The 21,869-nt window shown below is 43.4% G+C and overlaps 1 protein-coding gene across 1 annotated transcript in view; it reads left to right on the forward strand.

The window, feature by feature from the left end:
* Positions 1-1,786: 1,786 nt before the first annotated feature.
* The window catches only part of CLMP (CXADR like membrane protein), a 101,646-nt gene continuing 81,563 nt past the window's right edge, over positions 1,787-21,869 (forward strand). Inside the window, exon 1 of the mRNA XM_033097233.1 lies at positions 1,787-2,126. Within this exon, the coding sequence (XP_032953124.1) occupies positions 2,099-2,126 (28 nt within the window). The 5' untranslated portion in view covers positions 1,787-2,098. The remainder of the gene's footprint in view (positions 2,127-21,869) is intronic.

Genomic DNA, 21,869 nt, shown 5'->3' on the forward strand with positions numbered 1-21,869 from the left:
CTCTCTAGGTTACAGTTTTCTTATCTTTAAAATGGAATAAAAAATGTCTATTCCTTAACATTGTCATAAGAATTAAATAAAGAAAGAAATGTTAAATAATATTCCTGGTCCATAGTTGGTGCCATGATATACTTCTTAGTTCCAAATGTTTAAAAAATGTCAATAACCAAGTTCTATCCACTTTGTGTCCTCAACTCCTGAAAAGCATCTGGCGCAGAATAGATGCATAACAGTTCTTGAAGAAGGCGGGGAGGGAGGCAGTGAATAAATGCTGGAGCTCTACTAAAGCAACTCTACAACTGATTCCCACAGTCCCTGTTTTTGCCATCCTTTCTGAGTGACCTCAGGAGGGTCCCATAACCTCTCCAGGTCTCTGCTTTCCTCATCTATGAAATGGGTTGGTTTTCATTCCAATCTGGAAGGACTAGCTATTTAGGAAGGACTAGCTATTTAGACTATACAGCATCTGGGGTCTAAGACCTCTGGAGAGAGGATTGGGGTGGGGGGGAGGGAAAGGGGGCAAATTTGTAATCCAGAGGCCTTCCAAGCCTGGCGGGGTTAATCTCTTACAGCAACCCAGTTTCTCAGAGCTCTGGCCCCAGCTCCCAATATAGGCACTGGTGAAGGCAGAGGGGAGGGATTCCTCAGGCCTCAGTGTGGCTGAAGGAGAAGCCACTGCCCCAGGAACATCCAGAGGCTGGGGGCCACAGAGTGCAGGTCCAAAGCCACAGGACGCAGTTTGCACAGCACAAGCTATAGGCAGTTGAGAACTGAGCATTGCTGTCACTGCTCTATTCTTTTCTAGTCTTGTCCTGCTGCAAGGCAGCTGCAGGGTGCTCAGGGGCCAACCGGGTCCCAGACCCCCAGACCCCATCCACTACCCCTCTACTCCACCTTTTAGGCGGGGTCCCTGGTACCTGGGAGTGCCTGCCCTAGCAGGGAGGGAAGGCCATGCCTTCTGTGCCTGCTTTTCTCTCTGAAAGGGGGTGGTGCATGTTTTGGCCAGGCCTGTGCAATGCGGCTTGCTCCAGTGCTTCCTCTAACAGAGCCCGTTCACTGAGCTCTGGCCCCCACTCCCCGGGGTGATGGCCAGCTAAGCTCTGCCCGGACCTGAGGTGGGCTACCCTAAATACTGGCCGCAGCAGGAGAAAGAGCCAAAGCGAAAGGCCAACGGAAAGCCAAGCGAAGGAGTCCGTGGTGCCGACACAGGCAGTTGAATCAGGAGAGCGACTACCACTCCGGTGTTGGACTCTCTTTTAACTGTCACTGCTAGGCTCAGTTGTCCGTGTGGTCAGTCTGTAGTTTCATGCTGACAAAACCAGTCAGAGGCCAGGCAGAGAGGAAAGGGAGAGAGGAAAGAAGGAAGAGAGGAGGTGAGAGAGGAGAGGCAAGAAGAATGGAAATAAGAGAAAAATAGAGAGGGGGAGGGGAAGAGGGAGAAAGGATAGATTTGAGCGAAAAAAAAGAAATGCAAGAGAGACGTGGAGAGGTCAAAGTGAGAACAGAGACACAGCAAACTGACAAGGCCTCATCCCTTGGCTCTTGGCCGAAGTGTCACCGACGCTCCTACACAGAATCAATCCTACACCGAGCGCCCCCCGCAGCGACAGCGACACTGCTCTCCCCGAGTCCTCTGGCGGGGAGGTGGGGCCCTGCGGGACCAAATACCCGCCGCGCACTCCAACGCTAGAAGGGCGGGGACGAACAAGGAGGGAGAGGGGAGGGAGGGAGGGGCTGCCGGGAGGAGGCAACCGTGTGGTTCCAGCTCACTCTATTACCCCCCCCCCCTCTTTCTTCACTCCTTTTTCTTTCCAAACAGGGAAAAGTGTTCCACGAAGCGTCTTTCCGCCTCGCTTTTTCCTCCCTAATCCTGGCCGCAGCTCCCGTCCGGGCGCTAGCTGGTGGGGCGCGCGCTGGAAACCCCTCGGCGCCCGGGAGCGCGGGGCGCGGGGCCGCTCCCGCGGCGGCACATGGCCGCAGTCACCCCGCGCGCACCCCGAGGCGCCGCGCCCAGCTCGCCCAAGGTCCGTCGGCTGCGCCCAGCCGCCCCGGAGGCAGGCAGCGGCTAAGCGGGGAGGTGCCCGCGGCGGGCATCGAGATGACCCTCCTCTTCCTCCTCTGGTTAGGTGAGTGCCTCGGGGCGAGCGGGAGACCTGAGGGCCCGGGCAAACACACTCCAGCGTCCGGGCAGGACGCTGGCTTTCGACGGCTGTCCCCGCAGTCCCTGGAGTGAGCCAGTCTCCGCTGCCTCTCCCTTACCCCTACGGAGAAGCACATCTGGCCGCGGAGGGCCGCTCAGTCGGCCATGGAAAACGACTCACACATCTGGGCCCTGGAGCAGGCTTGGGGCTGGGGGTGGTTCCTGATCCAGTTGGTGTGAACCGTTTGATGTGGAAGATTCCTTTTGGGGGATGGTGTTTAGTTTCTGGAGTATCTGGGGAAACTGGAGAATTGGGGGAGGGAAGGTTTCTTCAGGAATTTTTGTGCCAGGTTCCTGAGGGTTGGGGGAGCTTTTTGTCTCAAACAGGCGCCTCCAGGGCTCAGATTGGAAACAGATGTGTTGAAGGGTCAGAGGAAGGAAAGGGGGGGGGGGAATGACGGGGAGAAGAAAGGAGGAGAGGAAAAGGGCAGAGCACCCGGAGAACCAGGAAGGTACAGACCCAAAAATGACCAGGGAAGGAAGAAGAGGGGAAGGGGCAAGGATTAAGAGGGAAAGAGAAAAGAGGAGAATTAAATATGATGCAGAAGATCAAGACTTAGGGAGACGGAACAAAGAGAGTGCAAAGAGAACAGAAAAACATGGAACAGAAGAGAAGAATAGAAAGAAACAGGTTCTAGGGCAAAAGAGAAGAGCCCTCCCTGTGTGTCCCTTTTGGGGACTCCAGAGGCCTAAGAGGCCCTAAGGCACAGATGTCCCTTAGCTGGAAGCAGACAAGTTTGCATGACCAGGCAGGACAGTACACATCAGGCATGTGTGTGGGCAAGAGCTGACAGGAGGGAAACTGTGAATACCCGGGGTTCCGGGGCAGGGAAGGCAGGCAGGAAAGCTGAAGAGAAGTCAAGATGTACACCAGCAAAGCACAGAGTCCCCCTGGAGGACCAAAAGTTAGCCAGAGTTCAGAAAATCAAATAGCCAGTCTGTTGTGATAGAGAGAGCACTGCCCTGGACACCAGGCCACCTGGTTTTAAACTAACTAGGTGACCTTGGATAACTTACTCACTACCTAGGGCTTCAGTTTCCTTAGCTCCAAAACAAGAACACTAGATGGTCCCTAAGTCTCTTCCAGGTCTGACAGCCTAACCAGCCTAAAACACCAGGCGTGTGACAGGGCCTGATAGCTAGGAAAACCCCCAAACAAAAGTGAAAAAGCACTAAAAAGTTACCCTGAAATAGGTGTCTAAAGAACTCCCTGTCTCTTTCTCTCTTTTTTCTTTTTTTTTTTCTTAAACCTTACAAACCAACTAGGCCATATGCTGTCTCAGCCAGCCCCAGGCCAATAATCACCTGAGATAGAGGACTAAAGGAGGCAGACTAGCTGGAACTATTGCTCAGCCGCTGTTTTCTGAGCTCTTTTAGATACTCACCAAGTATTGTAATACTGTTCCTGTGCACAGTTGGCATATCTAAATGGCACCTTTGTCACCTTTACTGGCCTCTGCCCTTAAGCTACCAATCACCAGATGTTCAGTAGATTGAAACACAGAGGTCCTTATTGAAAACAGCTAGAATTCCTTACGTACTTATTATGCTGAGCACTTTATATGTGCTATCGTGTTAACTCACTCATTCTTCATACCAAACTTATTGGCTACCTGCTATTATCATCCCCACATTACAGATGAAGAAATCAAGGTGCAAAAAGATCAGATAACTCCTGATTAGCAGACATGGGATTTGAATGTAAGTAGTCTGCCTCTAGAGATTGCTCACTAAACCACCAAGCTATACACCTTCCATCACTATGGAAGGACTCTTAAAGATGTTCTCTGTGTCGAAGTCCAGTTTAGTGACCATTTGGACACAGTTTATAGTGGGAAATGAAAGGTGACTTTGACCCACGTGGTCAGCTTAGAGAAAGAGGAGCCAACAAAGACATAGATCAAAAGATGTCACAGATTCACTGCCCTTCCTTATTGGGTGCCTACTATGTGTCATCATTCCTCTGATGAGAAAATAATCTGTTGGGTTGATTCTCTGTCTTTATCGTAGAAGTTAGCCCTCACAGTTTCTTTCTTGGTTCAGTCTTTATAAATTGTTATAAACTAAAGGCCACGTAGAAGAGAAAAAGTGGACTGCTGACTTGGAATTCTGCACAACTTGAGACTCAGCAGTCACACATACTATCAAGCTTTTCCACATTTATGCCTTTGTCAGACATACCAGATTCATAACATCCCAGCTCTAACTTGATGAAACTGTTCAAGTAAGAAATCACAGAGGAGAAGAGCTGAAAGTCAAGACAAGGGACAAGACAGGAGATCTGAGATGAGGCTGGTGAACAAAAGACAGGCATTTGAGGGAAGGCACTGAACACTAAAGGAACCTTTCTGTGACTGATCTCCCTGCACAGTCAGAGCCCTGGGGTAAGCACTCCTGTGGTCTGGATGAGCCTTATTTGCAGAGAGGCTCTGGGCCATGGTATGCTGAGCACTCTTTAGGAAAGCCAGAAAGGATATCCTCAGAGTTGCCTGGATCCTGAAATCATCTTCTAGTTCCTTGAAAGAACAGTTACAGGGTTGCCTCTGGCACTGCTGGCATGGTTTCTGGCCTCTTTTATCTAGAGAATGCACAGTATTGAAGGGGAACTGCGAGGGCTAAGAGTTCATAGTCTTAACAAGGACAGACCAATGACTCCTTGCTTTCTGGACCTGCCAGTGAATGAAATCAAATGCCCCACCTCTCTGATGTGAATGAACAATTAATGCTCTGAGCCCCATAGAGGAGAAAGAAAGGAGACTTCATGGGCTCTCCCAGCCCTTGCCTCTCCTCTGACTACCACTCCTCCTTGTCCCACCCCCCCCAAGGCTCAGGTCATCGTTATTCCCCCTGAACTTCTCTCCTGGACTTCTGTAATAGCCGCCACATTGCTCTCCTGCCTGAGCTCTCTCTTCTTTATCCTGCACACTGCTACCAGAATAACCTTGTAAAACAGCTGGCATAATGCAAAGAATTTGGATTAGGAAACTGGCAAGCTCTCTGGGTTCTTGTTCAGACTCCCTTGTCTGTAAAATTTGAATTCGGAATTGCCATAATTCTATGCTCTTACTCCCCTCTTCCATAAACCTTTAGTAGTCTCAATTGCTGGTAATATTATGTACAAACACCTCATTGTCATATTGAAGGTTTTATACAGTATCATTCCTCTCCTCTTCTCTATGTCCCAGACAACTCTCCAGGTAGCCTGGACTACTTCCTATGCCCCATGCTTCTTTCTGGTTCTATGCTTTTGTTTATGATAATCCCTCCACCCAAAATGCCCTCTTACTCTCCAGCTCTACAGAGCAAAATCTTATTTACCCTCCAAGTCTCACCTCAAATAACACCTCCTCCATATGCCTGTCCATGATTTCACCAACAGAACATACTTTCCTTCCTTTGAATCCCAATAGCCTTTCTATTATGCTACTTTGTAGTATTGTGATCTGAATGCTTATCTAATACCCCAGTTAGAGTATAAGCTCCATTCAGACGAGGACAGTGTGTCATTCATGTGTGCACCACTTTTAGTTTTCTAAACTAAAACCTTGTGAACTCTTTGTTAAATAACTGGATTTTTTGAAATATTTAGAACATTTAAGTTCAAGAGACTGAAAGATTTGGAGGATTATTACTCTTTGTGGAATGACACAATTATGAGGAGCCCAGTTTTAACTCAGCTTGTTTTTGTGCTTCCTTGTCAATTAATGCAAATAGCACCAGTACTACTAAAAAAAAAAAAATTGTACATAGAATATTACATCAACAGGGAGCAGATATATTTTTTATACAAACTTATTGTGTTGTATTGCGTGTGTTAGTTTCATCGAAACTTCTGCCAGAATGGGGAAGGAACTCTGTTTCCCAGAAAACGAGCTTGAGGAAGGCTTTAATGCATAGTCCATTGGTCTGCAGTTTAATGCAGGTCTCAGTAGGATTCTATGTCCTTCCCTCATCTTCCCACATTAATGATGATAGTCATAATAATGATAGATTTCCAGTAGGCTCATGTCTAATCCTATTTTTGTCTTGTGCTCAGCTGGGCAGTGTACACGTGAGTGTATTTCATGAATGTACCTAGTGATGACCGAGACAGACGTTTTTAAAGGTAGAGTCAAAGATTGTCAGAAATGGGGAGAAGCTAAGAGACTATCTAACTCAATGGTTCAGAGGGATTTGGCTAAAGTTAAACAGCTAGCTTGGTAGGAGGACCAAGACTAGCACCCTAATTCCATGATCAGTCCTATTGCACATTATTGGAATAGAAAATGTCTCTCCCTCCTTTTCAGCTCATGCAGTTAAGCTCCAAGATCACAGTTGCTCTTCAGATGCTTCAGTTAAATGAGCTAAATGCAGAATAATTGGCATTGGCTTTTTTGTTGAGAAATTGCCTGAAAAATAGGGCAGATGTCGTAACATTTCAAGTTAGCCACCATAACTGGAAATCCTGAAAGCTCCTGCAATGCTTTGTGTAATGCCTGGTGCATTCAGGAAAAAGGGATTATACCCAGAGTCCCAAAGATGTGGGTGTGTGCCTACAAGGAATAGAATGAAAAATCAATAGCTGTCGCTCCTTCATAATTTTGCTGGGTTTTTCTGGGCAAGTCATACCGCTCTAAGCCTCAGTTTCTTTCTCTGTAAAATGAGATTATTAGACTAAATTTATCTCAAAGTTTCCTATACCACTAACATTCTCTGATTTTTTTCTTAATTCTGAGAATTTGCCACTGGTTTAGTGTGGCTGTGATGAGGAACACAGGGGTGTCACCGTGCTTATCCGATTTTTTCAGCACTTGTCCACTCATGGCAATTGGTAACATATGATTATGATTATGAATCCAGATGGGCTGACTACCTAATGTGAAGAGAGCAGTAGTGACTTCATCCTGGAACTGCAGTGGGCCACTATCAGCCAGGGAGCATCATTCAAGATCAGGGTGGATGGCCAGAGACCCCTGCCCAGGAAGTTTAGTAGGTGATATACCAAGAAGATCTCGTCCTAAGCAGAGTTACCTACAAAACATCCCCAAGTATGGACACCCAGGATAGACTTCTGTGTGGAGGCTCTATTGTGTGAAGCTACTTGCAAGAATTAAGCATTTTTTTCAACTTTTAAAATTAAGGCATAGGTTACATATCATAAAGGACACCCATTATGTGTGCAGCTTAATGGGTTCCTTGCATGGATTTGAACATGTGGTTGAGTTTTGAAATATGAATTGTATATTATTAGCTCACTTGTAGCACCTGAAGATGATTATATGGGTAGGATTATTATAACAGTAGAATTCATTTCTAACATTTGTACAAGGTTTAGCAGTTTACAAAGTAACAGAATTAGCAACATACCTTATTTATCCTCAGATTGCTCTGAGAGTAAATGTTGCTGTTATGCCATTTTACAGATAAATAAACCAAGACTTAGAGAAATAAAGTGAGCTCCTCAAGATTAACCTGTTAGTAAACAGCTGAGCCAAGACACCAACCCAGCACTTTGGATTCCAAGACTATTTGCTTTCCGTTTACCAGGAGGCACATAGTTATTCTGAAATTGAGGCTTCTGTTCTAGCAAGAAGAGAGGGCGTAGGCTGAAGAAGAGACTTCGTTGACAGGGTTCTAAACCATAATCCCACAGTAGAAAGCTCAGAACATTTCTCCCCTACCCCCCACTTCATTCAAATGATTGAGAAATTGTTTGGGTTAATGACTATCATTTATACCCAAAATGACTGCATATATCATACATGGGTTACTGGTTCCTTCTAATTAATCATAAGACTCGTACTTCTCAAGGTTATTGTTTAGAGACCTTGTCTTACACTGGAGTCAGACACGTGAGCTCCGCAATCCTGTGGGTGGTAAATGTGTATGATTGGGTATGACTGCTCTATGTGTTACTTTTTCTAGTTAAATTTGTGTTTTTCAGCAGTTTTGATTTCCTTATTTTGCCCCACCCCCCAAAGAATGCAGATTGTAGCAAAAAATAAAAACAAAAATTCTGGTTATCTGAGCTTCCTCAGTGTCTGGATGCTGGAAAAATAAAGGTTTATTTCCTTTGGCATCATATAGACCAAAATGAGGGAAGAATGCTGAAATCCAACAACTTTTATTTTGTCAGTGACAGTCAGTTGAATCACTATGTGTGCAGCCTCAGCCAGACTGTTGGTGATAAGACTGGCTGCTTTGTTTCAGTAGAAAGCAGGGGAGAAAGCTGTTTCCTTTGTGCTCACACTGAGAAGAGAAAATGGGCAACCATCTTCAGAATGATTTCCTAGCTGATATGGAAAATGGGAAGTTCTGAAGCCAGGCAGCAAAGGGGATCTGGAGAGTTAGGTTACTAAAGGCAACAGAGGAAAGAAAGGAGATGAGCAGAGAGAAGAGGACAAAGAGGAAGGTAACAACAGCAAGAGCAGAGGATGAAAAAGCTGAGTTATGATCTCTGATCTCCTGGTGTTTACAGAGCAGCTTCTCTGAGCTCATTCTATTTCAGGATGGGGGCAGCAGCTCCTTGACTTCCCTTTTGGGATCGTCTTTAGCACTCACTTGTGTACTATAACATTTTCTACTTCATTCACACACTCTCACTCACAGCACAATTACAGAAGGGAGGTGCAGTCTATAATTCATGCCCCGTGCTAGGCTCTTCGATTCCAGTAATACAACAGGCACAGTTTCTACCATCTCAGAACTCTGCTCAGTGGATGTGACATAGTCATAAACAGGGAATTACAGACGTGTGAAAGTGCAGTGGTAGGGCAAAGTAGCCAGGTTTTGAGGAGCCCCAAGGAGGAAGCAACTTCCTCACGTGCTACCTTATGGAGATAGGGCATTACCTCTACGGTAGGTCTTCAGGACTACGTCTGAAATTCCTCCATCCTTCACCGTACTTGCACGTTAGTGAGGGGGGTTGATGGATCATCCCCATTATCATCAGGACAGATATTTAAGTGGGATGTGTCCTTGGCATTCAGCCAGGTGCTTCCTGGAGGAATTGAACCTCGGATGCCCTTGTCTATGGTCTCATTCTTCATCCCAACCTGCCAGCTACATAGCTACTTACATTTCCTCATTCCTCATGAGCTGTGAAAAAAGGAAGAGAAAGAGAAAGATATATGAATGAATTTGGATCTCTTAATTATTAAGAATGGTGGGCTATACACCGAGGTTTTAATGATATTTGTCCACATGGAGAGTGAATAGGATCAAGCCAAGAAGGAATTTTCTGTTCTAGAAGAAATCCATTGCATTGAACAGTGAGAGACTCAGCCCCTGACAGGGTCTTGCTTTTTTTCTTGAGGTGGGTGGGGGTGGGGAGGATCAAATCCCAAAGAGGGAAATTGCTTTGTGACCTCATTGTTTAAATTTAGGCTTGGGTTTGTAGGGATCATTCAGACTGGGAACAATAAGTCTTATGACCCGGCCTCTGTCACTTTTCATTACTTCCAGTGACAGTTCCAATTATTTCCAATCACTCTTTAAGGGAAGAGCCGGACAAGGCTTCCATGTGGACCAAGCAATGTAGCAACCTCTGCGAGAGCCTGGCCCCAAGGTCCTCAGACCCCAGGTCTGAAGATCGGCTCAGCCACTTCACAATCATGTGGCCTTGGGAAAGTCACTTTACCCTCCTTGCTGTGAGAGGCTCAGCCTATGGATATTTGGAGGGTCTGTTTGCAGTCAGCTGACACAGGCCCTCAGAGCCAGCCTTCAGGGCTTCGGCCACTGCTGTTCCTCCACCCTGCAAACCAGTCCTTCAGGGAATGCCACCCTGCTCCAGAACCTCAAGAATTGCATAGAGCCCATCTGTGCCCCAGCTGTCTGCTACTGCTCTGGGAGAGAAACATTTTGTGTTCTTTAGCCTTGGGCAACAGATGCCCTTCCTTATGCTGCTCAGCACGCTCTGTGCAGGTTGCCAAAACGATATCTCATGTGCAGGCCTTTTTTCCCAGGCTCCTCCCTCTCTACCACCTGCTCTTGAATCCCTGTGCCAAGTTGGGCTGCCTCAGCCTGGGCAAATCCTGTGTAGTTCGTTTCTGCTTTTGCTGCCAAATAATGCTTTATTGAGCACCTACTATATAGTAGGCACTGTGCTCTCATACAAATAATTTCGTGTCTCCTCACAGCAACCCATGAGGCAGGTTTTATTATCCATATTTTCAAGTCAGAAAAGTGAGACTTAAGTGTTAGGATGTTCTGTCCTAGGCTGTACAGCTCGATTATAGCAAAATGGAAGACTATTGGAGCTGAATTTGCATTCTGCTTCAGTTCTGATCTGGAGAAGAGAAGAATGAAGAGATACATGGATAACATACATATATAGTGACACATTATAAAGGCCACTCAGGGACCGAGAGTCACCTGGTCTCTGAAGGTTCAGCCTAATAAGGAGGCGCAAGTTCCTTCATTCTCCCCTTTTCTGGCAGTCATTTGTCCTGACCAAAATTAGACCCTAATGAGCCTGCCACCACCCACATTTAAGATGTGTTGAATTACATTTCCTTTAGAAATTTGGGAGGAAAGGAAAACCTCAAGGTAAGAAGAAAAATGTCTGTTTTTTTCCACTGACCTGAACAGCAAAGGGTGTGATTTCCCTGTCTATTAAAGAGGGCTAAACTGCGTGTCCCAGATTTCTGAGACCTAGAATTCCCACTCAGAATGAATTCTTGGGCCAGACAGGTAGTCTGGGTTTCCAGCAGAGGCCTGTGCTCTGTCCACTTTCTTCTGCTGGCCCTTTGTCTCCTACCCAGCTCCAGCCTATAATAGGGAAGTACAGCCCTTCCCACCTCTCCACCCTCAAAGAAGGAGAGGTTGGAAACAGGGCCACTTCTCCACAGCCACCTTCTCCGCTCCATTGCCTCTCATGCCATGTTCCAGGAGTCCTGCAGCTTCCCAAGCCCGGAGGAATCCAGGTAACAGTCCCTCACATGCAGGCCACCTTAGCCTGACCTTCCCACTGCTCTTTTTCTCTCTAGGCCCAATATAGACTTCTCTCAGATCTGGCTCTAAATGAGAGGGAGAGAGAGACAGAGACAGAGAAACACACATAGACACACACAAAGAAAGAGAGAGATACAGACACAGAGACACACAGAGAGAGAGAGACAGAGAGGGACAGAGAGAGGCACAGCGACAGAGACACAGCGATACAGAGACACAGAGAGAGAGGCAGAGAGGGACAGAGACACAGAGGCAGAGAGAGACAGAGAAAGACTGAAACACACAGACAGAGAAGAGTGTGAACTCTGTAAAGCTCGTCTTTCATGTGTTGCCTCTTCCTTTCTGTCCCCCTCTCCCACTTCTCTAAATCCACATCCCCCGACTTCTGCAGAGAACACCCTCCTGAAAGGTTCTGCTCTCAATAATCCTAAGCTAATGGTGGTGCTCTGCCCTGTGGCCTGCCCTCATGCCTTACAGCTTGCTTTTTGACACCTCCATACTGTTAACCTTACATTTCCCTTTGCCCGGTAACCTCTTCACCTGCTTATCCCTGTCCAGCTCCGACCCATCCTTCAAGATCACGGGCTTATCACACCTGCAAAGGCTTCCCTGACAGGTTCTCTGTCTTTTCTGTGTGATTAGGAGCAGGGGACAGTATCGTATTGTCTGTAATACCAAGTCTAGCAGTTGGCACACATTAGATACTTGGAAAATGGATGAATGAATGAACACATGAACAAATTTGTGAACAAACAAGTTAGTGAATGTAAAATATAAGCTTATAAAAGTGAAGGGATTACCTCTTTACTAGAAGACATGCCTAATACCTGTTACCCGCTCCTAGAATATCTTTTTTTAATTATTAGTTTTAAGTGCACAAAACAACATAATCTTTATGTATTTACACACCTCATAAAGTGATAATACCAACAGGTCTACTACCATCTGATACTGTACATAGCTCTTACAATACCATTGACAGTATTCCTTATGCTGGACGTGACATCCCGTGAATATATATATATAAAATAGTTGATATTCAATATTATTTTATATTAATTTCAGGTGTACAGTGCAGTAGTTAGGCATTTATATAATTTATGAAGTGATCCCCCCGATAAGCCTAGTGCCCATCTGACACCGTACATAGTTTTTACAACATTATTGACTATATTCTCCATACTGTATGTTACATCCCTGTGACTATTTTGTAACTACCAATTTGTACTTAATCCCTTCACCTTTCTCACCCAACCCCCTAATGCCCCTACCATCTCGCAACAGTTTGTTCTCTGTGTCTATGAGTCTATTTCTGTTTTGTTTGTTCATTGATTTTGTTCTTTAGATTCCACACATAAATGAGATCATATTTGTCTTTCTCAGTCTGACTTATTACACTTAGTATAATATCCTCCAGGTCCATCCATGTTGTTACAAATGGTAAGATTTCATTCTTTTTTTATGATAGAATAGTACTCCATTGTATAAATGTACCACAATTTCTTTATCCAATCATCTATTGATGGGCATTTCAGTTGTTTTCATATCTTGGCTATTATGAATAGTAGTGCAGTAAACATAGGAGTGCATATATTTTTTCAAATTAATGTTTTGGATTTCTTTGGATAAATACCCAGGAGTGAAATTGCTGGGTCATAGGTAATTCTATTCTTTTATTTTTTGAGGAATCTCCAAACTGTTTTGCACAGTGGCTGCACGAATTTGCAATCCCACCAACAGTGCACAAGGGTTCCCTTTTCTCCCCATCCCTGCCAACACTTGTCTGTTGATTTACTGATGATAGCCATTCTGTCAAGAGTGGGGTGATAACTCATTGTGGTTTTTGACGTTGATCATCCTTTCATATGTCTGTTAGCCACTTGTATTTCCTCTTTGGAGAAATGTCTATTCAGGTCCTCTGCCCATTTTTAATTGGATTGTCTGTTTTTTTGGGTGTTGAGTTGTATGAATTTTCTATAAATTCTGGATATTAACCCCTATTCAGATGTATCATTGGCAAATATCTTCTCCCATTCAGTAGGATGTCTTTTCAATTTGTTGATGATTTCCTTTGCTGTGAAAGAAATTTTTAGTTTGATGTAGTCCCATTTGTTTATTTTTTCTTTTGTTTCTCTTATCCAAGGAGCTATATCAGTAAAAATATTACCAAGGGTAATGTCTGAGAGTTTGCTGCCTATGTTTTCTTCTAGGATTTTTATGGTTTCAGGTCTTAAATTTGAATTTTTAATCCAAATTAAAAATTTTTTAATTTTTTTTGAGTTTATTCTTGTATATGGTGTAAGAAGGTGGTCCAGTTTCATTTTTTTTGTATGTATCTGTCTAGTTTTCCCAGAGCCATTTATTAAATAGACTGTCTTTACCCCAGTGTAAATTCTTGCTTCCTTTATCATAGATTAAATGACCATATAGTCATGGATTTATTTCTGGGCTCTCTATTCTGTTTCATTGATCTACGTGTCTGTTTTTATGCCAATATCATGCTGTTTTGATGACTATAGCCTTGTAGTATAGTTTGATATCGGGTAGCGTGATCCCTCCAGCTTTGTTCTTCTTTCTCAAGATTGCTGTGGCTATTCGGGGGTCTTTTGTGGTCTCATATAAAGATTAGAATTATTTGTTCTATTTCTGTGAAAAGTGCCATTGGTATTTTGATAGAGATTGCTTTGGGTAATATGGACATCTTAACTATATTAATTCTTACTATTTATGAGCATGGTACATGTTTTCATTCATTTGTATGTTCTTTAATTTCTCTCTTCAATGCCTTATAATTTTCTGAGTACAGGCCTTTTTCTTCCTTGGTTAAATTTATTCCTAGGTATATTATTTTTTTGATGCAATTGTAAATGGAATTGTTTTCTTAGTATCTCTTTCTGGTAGTTCATTATTTGTCTATAAAATGCAACTGATTTCTGAACGTTAATTTTGTATCCTGCTACTTTACTAAATTCATGTATCAGTTCTAATAGCTTTTTGTGTAATCTTTGGGGTTCTCTCTATATGTCATCTCTCTACATGTCATCTGCAAATAATGACAGTTTTACTTCTTCCTTTCCAATTTGGATGCCTTTTATTTATTTCTTTTGTCTGATTGCTGTGACGAGGACTTCCAGTACTATGTTGAATAAAAGTGGTGAAAGTGGCCATCCTTGTCTTGTTCCTGACCTTAAGGGAAATGCTTTTAGCTTTTCCCTGTTGAGTATGTTAGCTGTGGGTTTGTCATATATGCCCTTTATAATGCTGAGATATGTTACCTCTGTTCCCACTTTGCTGAGAGTTTTTATCATAAATGGATGCTGGATTTTGTCAAGTGCTTTTTCTGCAACTATTGATATGACCGTATGACTTTTATTTTTCATTTCCTTTATGTGGTGTATCACATTAATTGATTTGAGGTTGTTGAACCAACCTTGCATACCAAGAATAAATCCCACTTGATCATGGTATATGATCGTTTTGATGTATTACTAAATTCAGTTTCCTAATGTTTTGTTGAGGATTTTTGCATCTATGTTCATTAGGGATATCAGCCTATAATTTTCTTTTTTTTGTAATGTCTTTGTCTGGTTTTCAAATCAGGGTAATGGTGGCCTCATAGAATGAGCTTCGGAGCCTTCCCTGCTCTTGAATTTTCTGGAATAGTTTAAGAAGAATAGGTGTTAATTCTTCTTTAAATGTTTGGTAAAATTCACCTGTGAAGCCATCTTGTCCAGGACTTTTGTTTGTTGGGAGCTTATTGATTACAAATTCAGTTTCATTAGTAGTCATCAGTCAGTTCATATTTTCTATTTCTTCTTGATTTAGCCTGGGAAGACTGTATACTTCTAGGAATTTATTCATTTCTTCCAGAACATCCAATTTGTTGGTGTATAGGTGCTCATAGTATTTTCTTAAAATAGTTTTTATTTCTGTGGTGTCCGTTGTCACTTCTCTTTCATTTCTGATTTTATTTATTTGGATCCTCCCTCTTTTTTTCTTGAAGATTGTGGTTAAAGGTTTGTCAATTTTGTTTGTCTTTTCGAAAAAACAAGCTCTTGGTTTTCTTTGATCTTTGGTATTGTATTTTTAGGCTCTATTTCAGTTATTTCCATTCCGATCTTTATTATTTTCTTCCTTGCACTCACTTTGGGCTTTGTTTGCTATTAGGTGTAAAGTTAGACTGTTTATTTAAATTTTTCTTGTCTTTGTTTTTTTTTTTAGGTAGGCCTGCATTACTATAAATTTCCCTCTTAGGACTGCTTTCGCTGTATCCCATAGATTTGGGGTCATTGTGTTTTCATTTTTGTTTGTCTCAAGGTATCTTTTGAGTTCTTCCTTGATCTCATTGTTGATGCATTCTTTAATTGGCATGTTATTTAATCTCCATGTGTTTGTGTGTTTTTCAGTTTTTTTCTTGTAATTGTTTACTATTTTCATACACTGTTGTCAGAGAAGACGCTTGATATGGTTTGAACCTTCCTGCATTTATTGAGACCTGTTTTGTGGCCTAATATGTGATCTATCTTAGAGAATGTTCATGTGCTCTTGAAAAGAATGTATATTCTGCTGCTTTGGGATGAAATGCTCTAAAATTATCAATTAAATCTATCTGGTCTAGTGTATCATTTAAGGCCATTGTTTTTGTGTTGTTTTTCTGTCTGGAAGATCTGTCCATTGGTGTCAGTGGGGTGTTAAAGTCCCCTATCATGATTGTGTTCTGTTGATCTCTGCCTTTATGTCAGTCAATATTTGTTTTATATATTTAGTTGCTTCTATGTTATGTGCATGAATGTTTACAAGGATTTTGTCCTCCTGTTGGATTGGTCCTTTTATTATTATGAAGTGTTCTGTTTTGTCTCTTTTTATAGCCTTCATTTTAAAGTCTATTTTTTTCAATATAAGATTGCTACACAGTTTTTTATTTGTTTCCAGTTGTGTGAAATATCTTATTCCATCCCTTTCAGTCTATGTGTGTCTTTCAATCTGATGTAAGTCTCTTGTAGACAGCATATGAATGGGTCTTGTTTTCTTATCCATTCACTACCCTATGTCTTTTGATTGGAGCATTTAATCCATTTACATTTGAAGTGACTATTGATAGGTACATAGTTATTGCCATTTTATTATTCATATTTTTGATCTTTGTTTGTTTTCTCCCTTCTTAAAGAAGTCCTTTTAACATTTCTTGTCATACTGGCTTGGTGGTAATGAATTCCTTTAGCTTTTTCTTGTCTGGGAAGCTCTTTATGTGTCCTTCCATTCTAAATGATAGCCTTGCTGGGTAGAGTAGTCTTGGTTGTAGACTCTTGTTTTTCATCACTTTGAATATTTTCTGCCACTCTCTTCTGGCCTGCAAAGTTTCTGTTGAGAAGTCAGCTGGTAGTCTGTGGATGCTCCCTTGTAAGTAATTAGTTCTCTTTCTCTTGCTTCTTTTAAGATTCTCTCTTTGTCTTTAACTTTTGCTATTCTGATATAATGTGTCTTGGTGTGGGCCTCTTTGGGTTTATCTTGCTTAGGACTCTGTCTACTTCCTGGGCTTGTATGTCTATTTTCTTTGCCAGGTTAGGGAAGTTTTCAGTCATTATTTCTTCAAATAGATTCTCAATCCCTTGCTCCCTCTCTTCTCTTTCTGGTACTCCTATGATGCAAATGTTGTTATGCTTGATGTTGTCCCAAAGGCCCCTTAAAATACCTTTGGGTTTTTTTAATTCTGTTTTCTTTTTGTGGTTCTGATTGGGTTTTTTTTTCTGCTACCTTGTCTTCTAAATTATTGAATTGATTCCGTGCTTCATCCTATCTGCTATTGATTCCTTCTAGTGTAGTCTTCATTTCAGTTATTCTTTATTTCTGACTGATTCTTTTTTATGGTTTCTATGTCTTTCTTTATGCTTACTATCTCTTTGTTGGAATTCCCACTAAGTTCCTTAAGCATTCTTATAATCAGTGTTTTAAACTTTGTTTCTGGTTGGTTGGTTGCCTCCATTTAATTTAGTTCTTTTTCTGGAGTTTCCCCTGTTCTTTTATTTGGGACATTATTTTTCCTTCATTCTGGCTGCCTCTCTGTGTTTGCTTCTTTGAACTAGGTAGATCTCCTATGTTTCTGTCTTTGCTGGGTGGGCTTAGGTAGTATTTGTCCTGTATTGTCCAATAGCACAGTCTCCCTGATCCACTGTGCGTGTATTCCAGGAGTGTCCCTTCTGTGTGTGGGTGTATTCTCCTGTTGGATGGGATTGACTCCCAGCCTGACTGACTCTGAGGATTTGCTATAGCCACAGTGTATGAGCTGCTGTGGGTGGGAGGCTGACCCCTCAGAAGGGGATTCACCCTTCTGGGCTGTTGTGCCTTAAGATTACCCTTTGGGTATGTTGCTTCTGGGGCTAACCAGGTGGTACTCTTTTGTGGTCTGGAAATGGGAAAATGGCTGCCTTCCCTCCAGTGCTCGCCCCATAGCCACACAATTCAGTCTTTTCACGTATGTCTCCAGCACCTCTTGAGTTGCCACTTCTCCACTGGAAACCAGGTGAGTGTTTGCAAGTGAGTGAGTCTGTGTGTGGGCCCTTTAAGAGGGCGTCTGGGCTTTCAGTCACCTTTTATCTCACAGGTATGGAAAGACAGAGTCCTCACTGATTGTCACTGCCAGATGTTGTAGGAACTCCTCTTTCCAGCACAGGACCCCTCTGCTTGTGCGGTTGGTGGGGGGCTGAGACCCTTCCTTCAGCAGGGGTTACCTCTGCTGCTGAGGTGCCCCTCCCAGTGTTCATCCACTATCTGTGGATTTGGGGTCAGCTCGTTTCACATCTCTGCCCCTCCTACCACTCTCTATGTGGCCTCTTCTTTACATTCTTAGTTACATGGATTCTGTTCAGCTAGTCTTCAGATGATTCTTGAGGTCGATTGTTCTATGACTTATTTGTAATTTTGGTGTGATCCTGGGAGGCGGTAGGCATCGCATTTATCTAATCCGCCATCTTAGACCTTCTCCCCTCCTAGGATATCGTTAATGGGGATTCTTTATCACCAAAAAGACCCCAAAGAGGAAGTGGTCATTTTAGGCATCGAAGAGAAAAATGGCAGGAATATTGTGGTCAGAGGGCCTGTCCAGTATGCCTCAAAATTCTACCACTTGGTAGTCCAACCACTCTCAGTTGCTTTCTGAACAGGGCTGACTTACAGTCATTGTAAGGTAATGGTTAGAGCCGTGCAGTGAGCAGGTCCATGGGTGGGTGGTGGCATGGCATTCTGCAAACCCTCCACTTTAAATCTGGTCATGGGAAGCCTATATAGTTCAACCCTTTTAGACTTTGATGATTTCTTTTCCATGTAATGATTTGGGGGACATGTGGCTTCTCCTTCCAGCATCATTCTGAATTTTAGCCTCATTCATGGACAGGCCAACCACGTGACTGACTCCTTCCCTGGTCCTTTGTAGGTCCTCTGGGGGTGAATGACAAGGTTCGTTATAGCCAATACAGGGACCCCTTTCCTGGAACATGGAGTTACAGGTCCTCTTCCTTCTCTTTTCTCTGTCTTCTGTCTTTGTGGATTCACCCTGCTCATCACTAACTCTACTAGAGTATCACTGAGGCAAGGCAAGCAGAAGAAACATGTCAGCCAATGATTACAGAAAGTGATGGTGGGATTTTAAAAATATATTGTTTCAAGGATTAGTGCTTAGACATATGTTAGCTCATTTAATCTTCGTGACAGCAGTATGAGGCAGATATTGTCAGCATCCTTGTTAGCAAAAAGGATCAGAGAGGTTAAGACATTTTCTCAATGTTACACAGCTAGTTAGTAGCAGAACAAAGCTGGAAGCCAGGTCTTCGAGCTCCCAATTGATTGCTCGTCCCTGTCCTGCACGCGACCACGAGCGCCCTACGAGTGGCAGCAGCAGCCCACAGCAGTCTGCAGTTCTCTCTGCTGTCGTCCAGCCTCAGTCGCCCCATTGCTGCGTCAGCTCACCGAGTAGGCATGGAATGAGCTTCTGGGAAGGCTGGAGATGTACTCTGTGCAGTGACCAACCATCCTGATTTGCCCAGAACTGACACGTTTCACAGGATGTGGAACACAGGCACTAAAACCAGGAAAATCCCAAGAAAATCATTCAAGTTCTTGCCCCAATAGCATGGTAGGTACCTCGCTCCCCAAAGTGTGTTCCTCAGCAGTGGTATCACCAGAGAGCTTGTTAGAAATGTGCAATCTCAGGCCTCACCCCAGACCCACTGAACCAGAATCTCCAAGGTCTGTGCAAGATCCCCACAGAATATAAAAACCACCTGAGAAACTCTAGAACAAGACCTAATGCACCTTTCACAGAAGTTGGGAAAATGGAGGACTGACACTGAATTATCTGACCTGGGTCAAGTTCTTCTACAACCTCAGGTGATGTACACTGACATGAAAAACATAGATTTATACGCTGAGGAAGAAAGGACCCAATTGTGGGGGAAGGTTGGAGGCTGTCTTGATGCTGTATCGTCATGAAGTGATTAATGGTTAAGCTTTCCTGTCCAGCCTTGAAATGAGGATGTTCTTATAAAGGCTCTGAAGTTTTCTGGGTTTGTTCGCCCTTGTACTGGGGAAAGGCTGGCTCTGTCAGTAGTGGGCAGCAGATTCATCAGAGTGTGTGCAAGGACAGCAGCAGGCTGTGTTCAGGGGGCTTGGGGATTCAGACACATGAAGTAAAAGTACAGAGGGCACAGTATATCACAGACCCATGCTTGGCAAATAAATAGGAGACTCTCAATACCTATTTATTGAAGAAATAATGAGGCTATAAAAAGTGGTATTCCAAACCTACGTGTTTTCCTGTTTGATGCCTGGCTCCTCGTCTCAGGAACCTAACCTAGATTAGCAAACAAGTTATCAGTGGTCACCCTACCTTTCCCTCCCCAAGGCAAGAACCTTGCTTGGACATAAACAGAAGGCATCTAGTCTGTGCTACAGGTGGTTGGCCAACTCCTCTTATGTTTCAAGAGCTTCTCTGAGCCTTAGGCTTATCTCAAAGTAAACCTGGGTCAAAGCAGTTGTTCAAGTCCTTTTAAATGATGGCTGTGTGTCATCTTTTGTTCAGCTTTTTTCTCTAAAACCTGTCAGATGTTAAAGTAACAGGCACCAAGCTAGGTAGGAGAAGACATTTGTATTTCTTGGGTAGGCAGAGCAGCGTCAAACTAAACGCAGCGTAACCCACATTTGTCACCTTTCTCTCTATCCCAAGTCACATGCCCAGTAGGAAGTCTGCAATAAGGACAGCCCAAGGGAGGGCATGACAGGCAGGCCTGGAGATGAATGTGTTCCTCAGTTCAGTTAGAGCTCTTCCAGACAAAGCTGATTTCTGCTGTGACATTAATCCCCTCCTGACACCAGGACATCAAACCGTCACTTTTTTCCTAACAGGGAGAGATGTCTCTGACCTAGTTTGGATTTATGACAGTTTCTTCTGTGCGGGTTGTTTTCCCTGGATTCTCAAAGGGCTTGGTGTAGGTGGATTTTGTAAGAAGATGCAGATTCCATTACAGAGCAACTCCTGTGTGCTTGGTACTGTGGGTGGGGATGGAGCCGTACGTGACCCAAGACCCCACTCATCGCGCAGTCTGGTCGGGGGACCAGACTGACAGGGAAAAACAAATGGGGAAAGACGTCAGAGAATGTAATTAAATGCCAAAATGTTTGGTACAGACAGGAAGTGAAATGGGAGTTCTGGAAAAGGATGGTCATTAAGGTGTAAGATTTTTTTTTAGCTAACGGTGGAGCAAGAATACGTGTAACATAAGGTGAATGCATAACCACTTGAGGACATTGCGCCATGGGGTGAGTGAGGGGGCAGGAGTGTGGAGCCCAAGAGTCTGGAGTGGAGGAAGGGGAAGGGGGAAGAACACATGGGGTGGGGTTGTGAAATAGTTGTTCTGGAAATAACACACATTCATAGTTTACAGGCCAATTTGGGGACCTATTCCAGGCAGTATTGAGAAATGGCTATGGGCAACTCACTCACTGGGCCTTAGTTTTCACCCTGCACAGGGAGAGACTGGAACACAATACTTCTAAGTCCTTCTGTCTGATCCTGCACAAGCTTCTGCCTCAGAAGATGCCAAAGTCTTTCCTCTCTCAGGGTCTTCACACTTGTTTCTCCCTCATCCTGGAATGTTCTTTCCCATGATCTTTGCAAGGTCGGGCCCTTGCCTTCCAAGTTTCAGTGCAAATACTACCTCCATGATCCCTTTCCTGAGCTCTACCCACCCTCCCCAGAGCCTCTGCCTGGTCACCCTCACATTACCCTGTTATATTTTCTTCTTAACATTTATCACAATCTGAAGTATTCTTTTTTAACTTCTGTTCATGCACTTGTCTATTGTCTGTTTCTATAAGAGTCTATACTTTGTGTCATTGCTTTCTATATTGTCTACACTTAGAACAGTGCGTGACACAGAGAGAGATGCTCAATAAAGATATGATAAAGAAATACATACGCTCTTTTTTGTGTGGCATGCATAGCAACAGAGGCATTTTATAAATGAAAAAAAGTCATTTAATGAGACCTTATTATGTGCAAAGCTCCTTATATGTATTATTTCATTTAATCTTCATAACAACTCTCCCAAGTAGGTGCTATTAGGTGGCCATCTGTCTTGGAGAAAGGCAATCTGAGCCTCAGTTTCTATATTTGTAAAATGGGGATTGATATGTACTTCAGGGTGTGGCTGTGCGTATTACATCAGGGGACGGGTATACGAAAATG

Source organism: Rhinolophus ferrumequinum, chromosome 25 (assembly GCF_004115265.2).
Source record: "Rhinolophus ferrumequinum isolate MPI-CBG mRhiFer1 chromosome 25, mRhiFer1_v1.p, whole genome shotgun sequence".
In the NCBI taxonomy this organism is placed as follows: Eukaryota; Metazoa; Chordata; class Mammalia; order Chiroptera; family Rhinolophidae; genus Rhinolophus; species Rhinolophus ferrumequinum.